This window comes from Saccostrea cucullata, unplaced genomic scaffold, assembly GCF_032062105.1.
Source record: "Saccostrea cucullata isolate Sc308-1 unplaced genomic scaffold, CSIRO_AGI_Scuc_v1 ctg9311, whole genome shotgun sequence".
Classification (NCBI taxonomy): Eukaryota; Metazoa; Mollusca; class Bivalvia; order Ostreida; family Ostreidae; genus Saccostrea; species Saccostrea cuccullata.
This window is the reverse complement of record NW_026925393.1, coordinates 15,065-25,909: the sequence shown is the minus strand read 5'-3', so window position 1 is coordinate 25,909 and position 10,845 is coordinate 15,065. Positions and strand designations below refer to the sequence as shown.

Here is a 10,845-nt window from a genome sequence, read left to right as displayed (position 1 = left end):
AAACATTTTGAAGTATGTGCAGATGAAGTATTTTGCCCAAGAATTTAAAGACTTGAATTCAAGTGAAAATGGAGTTGTAAAAAGGTCATCAAAACTAGCCAAGTTAGACCCAATTGTTCATAATGGAGTTCTACGTGTAGGCGGTAGACTTAAGAAACTGGATACAACTCTAAACAGTAAACATCAAATAATTATTCCTAAAGAGTCTGTATTAGCCAGTTTGATAGCAGAGGAAGCACATAAATCTGTCGGACACTTGGGGAAAAATTCAACGCTGGCACATATCCGTGAGAAATATTGGATTCTTGGTGTGTCATCAATTGTGAAGTCAATCATTTCCAGATGCGTTATATGCAGAAAATATCAGGCACCTGCTTTGAAACAGAAAATGGCGGACCTTCCCAGCGAGAGACTAAAAGCTGATGACCCCCCTTTACTCGAGTGGGCAAGGATTATTTTGGTCCGTTTGAGCTTAAAAGAGGAAGAAGCATAATAAAACGATACGGTGTCATATTTACTTGCCTATCTTCTCGAGCTGTACATTTAGAGGTTGCCTTTTCCTTGGATACAGACTCCTGTATTGACGCCATTCGAAGGCTTATTGCACGACGAGGAAAACCAACTTATATACTGTCTGATAATGGAACAAATCTGGTAGGAGCAGAACGTGAGCTAAGAACAGCGCTGAATTCCTGGAATATGAACAGAATTTCTAGTCAATTATTACAGTCAGGAATTGAATGGAGCTTTAATCCACCAGCTGCGTCTCACTTCGGAGGAGTATGGGAACGCCTCATTAGGATAGTCAGGAAAATCACGTATTCTGTTCTGCATGAACAAACGATTCATTTGGATGATGAGGGACTGTTAACCTTGTTTTGTGAAATTGAAGCCATCATGAATGGACGTCCTCTTACAGAAGCTTCAGATGACCCAAATGACCTTTGTGCACTAACGCCAAATCATATATTACTCATGCATGCGATCAGGAGAGAGTTTTCCCCCTGGAATTTTCCATGCATCGGACAACTACGCAAAACGTCGATGGAAACAGATACAGTATTTGGCTGATGTGTTTTGGACGCGTTGGATCAAAGAATATGTACCCCTTCTCCAACAGAGGCAGAAGTGGCTGAAGCAGGAAAGAAACTTACAAGAAGGTGATTTAGTTCTCATCGTGGAAAACACTCCAAGAAACACATGGAATCTTGGCAGAGTGCTAGAAGTGATAAAGGACAAGTATGATGTTGTACGCGTTGCAAGGATAAAGACAGTGTCTTCCATTCTCACGCGACCAGTCACAAAGCTTTGTCTTCTGTTGGAAACAGATTGTGAAAAAGAGAAAACAAATCAGTGAACCTCCGTGCAGTTAAACGTAAAGTGATTGATCTCATTTTAGATGATTGTTTTGTCCATTTTTGATTTATTAAGAAATATGTTTTTTTAAAAACATGTGGTGGTCCTGGAGGTACTGGGCACAAATTGCCCTGCTACCTCCGATCACTTGGTATACGTCACAGCACCTGTCGTGACGTATGCCTATCCTCGCTCTCTTTTCTGTTATACGCTGCAGAGTACAGACGTGTCTCTGTCAGCTCCGTCATTATTGTTATATTATATAGTATATTGCGGGCACTAATAAATAGCGGATTATTTTACCATAGTGTTTCCTCTATTCCGCCATCACTAGAGTAACAGTAGTTATTATAGAGAAACGCTATATTGGCGCGGCGTACCAGGGTATTTTAGTTTGACTGCGGGGTAAAACCTTACCTGCACGTGTTAGTGCCCGTCGCCATCTTGGATATTTTTCCGAGATGTAAAGCAGCAGTATTTATTTTATTTTGTATATACGTTTATACTTGGGTTTTGTATTAAGCGGATTAACCGCTTTATTCATGTAAGTTTGTAATTTTGGTGGTTTGAGGGTACCGGGCGTGATGGACCATGTTTTCAGTTCTTTTGGTAGGGGGAGGGGGACTTTGAGGCCGAGTGGGGACTGGGACGTTCATGTTGGGGGAAATGACCAAGCCGGTCTGGGGAGTACCCCGGGGGAACGCAGTCCGCGGAAAGTTCCGCCTCCCGGAAGCGTGAAATTCGCTCCGGGTGTGTGTAGCACACCGATGCCCCAGGGGGAGGGTGCCCCAGATAATGTCACCCAGTATGGGGGCGGAGATATGTCACTTACACAGGGAGCTGATGGGTCTTTGGAAACGCCCGGTTTCCAGCAGTTTTATTCCCTGCTCCAGGAACGACAGACTATCCTGGAGGGGGTCGTTGACAAAATCCAAGGGGAAATGGGTCAATTCCGGGGTGACCTTGGTGCAGTTAATACCAGGGTAGATAGCCTTGGTCAAGACGTTGGATCTCTGCGGGGGGATATAGGCTCGTTAGAATCTAATATGACGTCCCAACTGGGGTCTATGAAAAATGACATGGGGACTCTGAAAGCCGACATGACGTCTCAGCTTGGGTCTATGGAAACCAATATGGGGGCCCTGAAAGCCGATATGACGTCTCATATGGGGTCTATGGAGACAAACATGGGGACTCAGTTAAGCGAAATAACTCAAATGCTTGCGGGAATGATGAAATCCGAAAAACCGCAGTCAGTAACTGAGTCACAGGAGCTCAAAGTCACTGCCAGTCCGTCTGTAATGACTAGTAGCCAGGGGCGTCCCTGGGTTCCTAGCTCATTGCCAATGCAGTGTCCTTCAGTGCAGCCCGTCGCTGGCACGGAATTTGCTCCTAACCAGAACCCTAAGGTCACTTCTGCTTTTGCGTCGCAAAGTCAGCCATTTTCTCCAGTAGACTACAGTAGTCTTGGCTCGGGTTTGCCGAGTACTATTACATTTGGCTCGTTTTTATCAGGGAACGGGGGGTATCCTATACATCCTAGCACGGGCCCTTCTGTTCCGAGTCATGTTGTCTGTGGCATGGGTGTGCCAGTGACGGCACCAACTGCATCTGCGTCTTCTAGTGCAGCTAACTTGGGTAGTCAGGGCTCTGGCTACTATGGGGGGTTGGTAGGGCAGTCGGCGGCACTCGGGGGAGCACCGTCATTTGTACCTGGAATAGGGGGTGGGTCTTGGGCACCCCAAGGTCACACATTAATGACTACGGCAGATGCATCCCAATTTCCGAGTTTAGTACCTCCTGGTACTCGGAGTAGCGTGAGTAGGAATATTCCAGCGGAAATAAAGTGGATGAAGTACAATGGGGATGTAGAGTGGGGACCATTCTACTCAAAGTTCTCTACAATCGCTGAGTACCATCAGTGGGGGGACCCCGATCGTTTGTTTGCCTTGAGTTTAACATTGGAGGGGGCAGCACTCAAGTACTTTGATATTCTGCGTCGCAGGGGGACCCTTTTAAGTTTCCAAGAAGTAGTAATGCGAATGGAGGAGAGGTTCGGGAAAAGTTCCTTAAGGGCAGCCTCTCAGCTCGAATTTAGCTCCATAGCTCAAAAACCAGAAGAATCAATGGAACAATGGGCAGATAGAGTCATGGACACTGCCCAGAAGGCCTTTGGAGGCGGAACTTCGCCAGAAATATTTCAGGAGCAGCTTATTGTTAGATTTGCTCTTGGTTGCAGTGATGGGGAGGCGGGTCAACAGTTGATCAACAATCCCCCTTGTACTCTGGCGGAGGCAATAAAAAGGGTGAAAACTTACCAGTTAAGCCGCCGAGCAGTGGTTCGTCGTCCTCGTGCTGTGAGGTCCGTTTCCTCAGAGCGGGACCCTGAAGGTCGGAGAGATTCTCGCTCGCCGCCTGCTCACCGACGTAAGCTTTCGGACTCCGGGAGCCGAGATAAGTCAGTAGAGCGGAAGTTTGGTTCCACATGCGACTTTAGGGAGAGTAGTAGGGGACGTAGCCCTACACGTAAGCCTATAGGGGGGAAATCAGCGAGTCAAGGGGTCTCTAAGAGTTCAGGGACAATTGTTTGTTTTGAGTGCAAAGAACCGGGGCACGTACGGCGGAATTGTCCGCGTAGGAGCAACCCGCAGCCCTTGTGCCCGTGTCTGAAAAAATGTGCAGAGACTGGGACTGGGGAGCGCCCGACTAGTGCTAATAGGGTGACCTTTGCTGACACTCCGACTATCAAGGCCACTTATGTTATACCCTCAGTTAGGTCAGGGAGTCATAGCATAGGCTCGGGTGCATGGCGCATCCCCATATGCATAGGAGGTCAGCATATTAAAGCGACTATAGATACAGCAGCCGACATCACAATAATCTCAAGTGAAATTTACAAGTCCTTGAGGCCGCAGCCCAAAGTTGTTAGAGACACTAATGTTAGGCTAGCTGGCGAGGGGGCTGGTATGACCGCCCAGTACCTCGGAAATCTCAACTTACGCATTGGGGATTATGACTTTTATCACCCGATCTATGTTGGCCCTTTGCAAGATGAAATGCTTCTGGGGATTGATTTCCTGCGCACACATGGTGCAGAAGTTTCATGCGAAGCAGGTACTCTAAGGGTCAAGGGCATAGACACGCATTTTGCCCTAAGTTCTGAAGAAACAGTGCCAGTACTCGATGCGGTTTCAGTCCGCAGAGTGCGGGTCCCTCCGCACACTGCCCAAGTTATCGAGTGCACCCTTAGTTCCGAGATGCCAGAATTTATGCTGGAACCAGCTAACATTTTTCCGCCTGGTATAGTAGCCTCGCGGACATATAACGCTGCAGGAAAGGAAGCCAAACTGTGCATACTAAACTTGACTGACAGGAGCCACATTATAAAGACTGGTGCCAAGTTAGGGGAAGCCGTCCCTGCGGTGTCAGTTGAGGGTACCGATCCCACAGTGCGTCGTGTGTCAGCCGAGGGGGGAAACAGTAATAAGCATATTGCCCCACTGCTAGAACAGTTAGGCAAGACCGCGCCTGTGGAAGTCAGGTCTCAGGCTGCGGAACTAGTTAAAGAATTTGCCGACGTCTTTGCGGTAGATGACCTTGATCTCGGAAACTTTTCCGAGATCGAGCACCAAATCGACACTGGTAACGCGTCTCCTGTCAAACAGCGGATGCGTCGCACTCCCGCTGTGTTTCAAGGGGAGGAAGAGGGTCATCTCGATAAGATGTTAAAAGCCGGAGTCATACAGCCGTCTTCTTCAGACTGGGCGTCCGCCCCAGTTCTGGTCCGGAAGAAGGATGGCAGCGTCCGTTGGTGCGTGGATTATAGAGCCCTGAATAAGGTGACAGTCAAGGACACGTACCCTCTGCCACTCATCGAGGAGTGCATGGACACGCTAGCGGGAAACCGCTGGTTCTCTAAGCTTGACGCTAACGCGGCTTATTGGCAAGTTAGAATAGCTCCGGAAGACCGGAAAAAGACTGCCTTTATTACGAAATATGGCTTATTTGAATTTACTAGAATGGGGTTTGGTCTGTGTAATGCCCCCGCAACCTTTGCTAGGGCCATAAATTTGGTGTTACACAGACTCAACTGGAAGATAGCCTTAGCATTCTTAGATGATATCCTAGTCCTAGGATCTACAGCACACGCTCACCTTGATAACCTACGACAAGTTTTTGAGCGGTTCCGAGCATATGGCCTTAAATTCAAGCCTCGGAAATGCGAGCTGTTTAAGACTAAGGTTGAGTTCCTTGGTAGAACCGTGAGCGAGCACGGAGTCGAGATGGGGGATCAGTACATCGAGTCAGTGAGTGACTGGCCAGTTCCGCGTGATGTTAAGGGCGTAGAGCGCTTTCTTGGCTTCGCCAATTATCACCGCAGTTTCATCCCCGACTTCTCCAGAATTGCGGCTCCGCTGTATGCGGTTACCGGAAAAAGCGGTTTCCGGTGGGGTGAAGAGCAGCAGAGTGCTTTTGAGGAACTCATTCAGTTAATGACTCATCCTCCAGTTCTAGCGATACCGAACAGTACAGGCCATTTCATCCTGGACACTGACGCCTCGGATTATGCCGTAGGCGGGGAATTAAGCCAAGTCCAGGGTGGGAAAGAGAGAACAATAGGGTATGGGAGTGCTGTGCTATCCGCAGAGCAGCGCAGGTACTGTACTACTCGTAAAGAGCTATTGGCGGTAATCAAGTTTACCAGACAGTTCCGCCATTACCTGCTGGGTCGTGAGTTCACAGTCAGAACCGACCACCATAGCTTGGTCTGGTTAATGAATTTTAAACATCCTCAGAACCAGATCGCTCGATGGCTCGAAGAACTGAGCCAGTACAACATGCGGATCGTACACCGCCCGGGAAAGAAGCATGTGAATGCCGACGCGCTGTCCCGGGACATACTCGATTCATGCCAGGGGTACTCGACGAGAATTAGGGTCGAAGACTTACCCTGCGGCGGATGCCGTTATTGCCGCCGAGCCCATGAGCGCTGGCATGACTTTAATACCGAAATCGACGATGTAATTCCTTTGTCCCAACTCTTTGACGAGACGCCTGTGCCAGCGGAATGTCCGTCCGCTGAGGGGGGTAACTGTGATTCATTAGATCCCACTCTCCGTCAGGCCATTGTTTCTAGTTCTTGGGAAGATACTCCCTCGACTGTGAGTGCGTCCGCACTACCCAGTTTTCAGATTAATGTCAGTGGGGTGTCGAGTTTAAATCCCGAAATTGAGACAGTTAGTCCTCAAGTCTGTCAGTTAACAGGTGATACTGCGGGAATCTCGCTATCTTCATACAGTTCCGCAGATCTAGCTCAGAAACAGAAAAATGATGAAGCTATAGTATACCTGAGGCAGTACTTAGAGTCTGGGGATCTACCTACCGAAAGAGATTTAATTATCTGTAGTCCGGAAGAGAAATGCTATCTTCTGGAACGAGACTGTTTCTATCTCGACGAGACAGGAGTTGTTTGGCGAGAACCGGATGACTCGGATGCGTCCCGTCGGCTCCTAGTGCCGCGGAGTCTCCGATCCGAGATCATGCACTTATGTCACGACATACCGTCCTCTGGTCACCAGGGAATCCAGAGAACTAAAGAACGCCTTAAACAACAGTTCTATTGGTGGCGAATGACAAAGGACGTTAAGCTATATGTTAAAACTTGCGATGTATGTGCAAGGAATAAGCGAGGTTCGTTGCCGAACAGGTCAGAGCTCAAGAGTTATCAAGCCGGAAGCCCGATGGAGAGGGTACATTTAGACTTTCTCGGGCCGCTTCCCCGAACTGATAGCGGAAACGAATACATACTTATGATGGTAGACAACTTTACCAAGTGGGTAGAGTGTATTCCGCTTCCGTCTCAGACAGCGGAAGTTACCGCTCGTTCTGCTATCAATGACTTCTTTTCTCGATTTGGCTATCCTTACGAAATCTTCACAGATCAGGGCCGTAATTTCGAGAGCGAGCTGTTCTGTAAGATTTGCGCCATGTTAGGGATCCATAAAGCCAGGACCACACCCTACCGTCCGTCAGGGAATGGCCAGGTAGAGCGCTATAACCGCACTCTAATGGACGCGGTTCGTTGCTACGTCGATGGCCAGCCCAAGTCATGGGATAAGTACCTAGGCCCATTGGCTGGAGCGTTGCGGTCGGCGGTAAACCGCCATACTGGGTATACTCCAAATCGTCTTATGCTGGGTAGAGAAGTTAATATACCAGCAACCTTGATGTTCGTCCCACCGCCTTCCGTGTCTTTTCAAAATGGGGAGGAGGGTGAGGTTGACAAGTATGTACGTGATCTAGAAGAAAATGTTCAGAATGCGCACGACATTGCCCGCGGAAAACTAAAAGTCGCGCAAAAGGCAATGAAAAGGTCGCATGACATTAAGGTCCGTACCAGTAAGTTCAAGGTCGGAGATTTGGTCTACTGGCGCCGCAATGCGGGAAAAAAGGTAGAGTCAGTATGGAGGGGTCCTGGGATAATAATCGAAGCCAAATCGGACACAATATTTGTTGTAAAATCTCGGCGCGAGGTCAAGGTTATGCACCATGACAAGCTTAAAAGGTGCGAGTCCAGGCAACTCCCCAAATGGTTGATTTATTATAAGAATAAGTTGCCCGGACAGTCAATAGCCCGAGATGGGGATAGTTCTCCTACACATGATGTGGTGGCACCGCTGGGGACCGCAGACTCAGGAATTAGTCCTGAGAGCCCGGGGAGTGGGGGTCACTCAAATGTTAGCCCCAAGGCAGCGGAGTCAGTAGGTCCGTATATGGGTACTCGTAAACGGGTTAGGGAAAGACAGGATCAGCCCGTACAGCCCAAGTCGCCGAAAAGACCTAGAGCCACTAGGGGAACTAAAACCAGAAAGTATTGTGTTTGCTTACAGTCTAATCCCAAGGGGATGATGGTGCAGTGCGACAACTGTCGGGACTGGTTTCATCCTGGGTGTGTAGGTATAAGTGAGGATTATGCCAAATCTGTACCTCAATATATCTGCCCCGAATGCAGTCCCGTCGATGTTGGTCGCGACTAGTTTAAAGGATTATGTTCCGCAGGGATGCGGGGTCATGTGCAGCTATTTTTAGCTGGATTGTAAATATTAGTTCTTGCTGCTAGGGAAGCAGATCCTTTAATTATTCAGGGATATTTTCCGGTTTTTATGATCGATCCTTGATGTTCCTGATTTTTTATATACCATTGATGTACCAAGGAGGATCCCTTGTTGAGCAGTTCCATGATTGAGCGTTCGCGACGGAGTCGTGGACGTGATGTCACGCTAGACATCATGTCTGTCCTGAGCCCGGATGTCCGGATCTGGAGATGCCGACCGGAGATGTCGCCGAGGAACCACCTGAAGAGGACGACCCCGGATGACAGAGGTGGACCCGAGAAGACTCGGACGAGAGGCGCCCAGGACCGGAAACGGACGTGAGATTCTGTGAACTGTGATATTAACTGTTAATTTCTATTTATTTTATAATTTTTATTATGGACATTAATGCTTAATTACATGAAATATTGATATTGTATTATTATATGCTTGTATGTTGTCGTGTTTATGTTTTATTGATTTTAAATATGTTAGGCCCCGCTAGGATTTAATTGTATGTATTTCGATGTATATTATAGTTTGTCCCATTGTAACGGGCTGGGACGCCCTTTTTCAAAATGGGGAGGAATGTGGTGGTCCTGGAGGTACTGGGCACAAATTGCCCTGCTACCTCCGATCACTTGGTATACGTCACAGCACCTGTCGTGACGTATGCCTATCCTCGCTCTCTTTTCTGTTATACGCTGCAGAGTACAGACGTGTCTCTGTCAGCTCCGTCATTATTGTTATATTATATAGTATATTGCGGGCACTAATAAATAGCGGATTATTTTACCATAGTGTTTCCTCTATTCCGCCATCACTAGAGTAACAGTAGTTATTATAGAGAAACGCTATATTGGCGCGGCGTACCAGGGTATTTTAGTTTGACTGCGGGGTAAAACCTTACCTGCACGTGTTAGTGCCCGTCGCCATCTTGGATATTTTTCCGAGATGTAAAGCAGCAGTATTTATTTTATTTTGTATATACGTTTATACTTGGGTTTTGTATTAAGCGGATTAACCGCTTTATTCATGTAAGTTTGTAATTTTGGTGGTTTGAGGGTACCGGGCGTGATGGACCATGTTTTCAGTTCTTTTGGTAGGGGGAGGGGGACTTTGAGGCCGAGTGGGGACTGGGACGTTCATGTTGGGGGAAATGACCAAGCCGGTCTGGGGAGTACCCCGGGGGAACGCAGTCCGCGGAAAGTTCCGCCTCCCGGAAGCGTGAAATTCGCTCCGGGTGTGTGTAGCACACCGATGCCCCAGGGGGAGGGTGCCCCAGATAATGTCACCCAGTATGGGGGCGGAGATATGTCACTTACACAGGGAGCTGATGGGTCTTTGGAAACGCCCGGTTTCCAGCAGTTTTATTCCCTGCTCCAGGAACGACAGACTATCCTGGAGGGGGTCGTTGACAAAATCCAAGGGGAAATGGGTCAATTCCGGGGTGACCTTGGTGCAGTTAATACCAGGGTAGATAGCCTTGGTCAAGACGTTGGATCTCTGCGGGGGGATATAGGCTCGTTAGAATCTAATATGACGTCCCAACTGGGGTCTATGAAAAATGACATGGGGACTCTGAAAGCCGACATGACGTCTCAGCTTGGGTCTATGGAAACCAATATGGGGGCCCTGAAAGCCGATATGACGTCTCATATGGGGTCTATGGAGACAAACATGGGGACTCAGTTAAGCGAAATAACTCAAATGCTTGCGGGAATGATGAAATCCGAAAAACCGCAGTCAGTAACTGAGTCACAGGAGCTCAAAGTCACTGCCAGTCCGTCTGTAATGACTAGTAGCCAGGGGCGTCCCTGGGTTCCTAGCTCATTGCCAATGCAGTGTCCTTCAGTGCAGCCCGTCGCTGGCACGGAATTTGCTCCTAACCAGAACCCTAAGGTCACTTCTGCTTTTGCGTCGCAAAGTCAGCCATTTTCTCCAGTAGACTACAGTAGTCTTGGCTCGGGTTTGCCGAGTACTATTACATTTGGCTCGTTTTTATCAGGGAACGGGGGGTATCCTATACATCCTAGCACGGGCCCTTCTGTTCCGAGTCATGTTGTCTGTGGCATGGGTGTGCCAGTGACGGCACCAACTGCATCTGCGTCTTCTAGTGCAGCTAACTTGGGTAGTCAGGGCTCTGGCTACTATGGGGGGTTGGTAGGGCAGTCGGCGGCACTCGGGGGAGCACCGTCATTTGTACCTGGAATAGGGGGTGGGTCTTGGGCACCCCAAGGTCACACATTAATGACTACGGCAGATGCATCCCAATTTCCGAGTTTAGTACCTCCTGGTACTCGGAGTAGCGTGAGTAGGAATATTCCAGCGGAAATAAAGTGGATGAAGTACAATGGGGATGTAGAGTGGGGACCATTCTACTCAAAGTTCTCTA

General features: G+C 48.4%; 1 protein-coding gene across 1 annotated transcript; it reads left to right on the top strand.

The window, feature by feature from the left end:
* Window positions 1-22: 22 nt before the first annotated feature.
* Window positions 23-493, top strand: LOC134268727 (uncharacterized). Its single transcript, XM_062750967.1, has one exon. The coding sequence runs from the start codon at window positions 23-25 to the stop codon at window positions 491-493; it is 471 nt and encodes a 156-aa protein (XP_062606951.1).
* The last annotated feature ends 10,352 nt before the right edge of the window (window positions 494-10,845 follow it).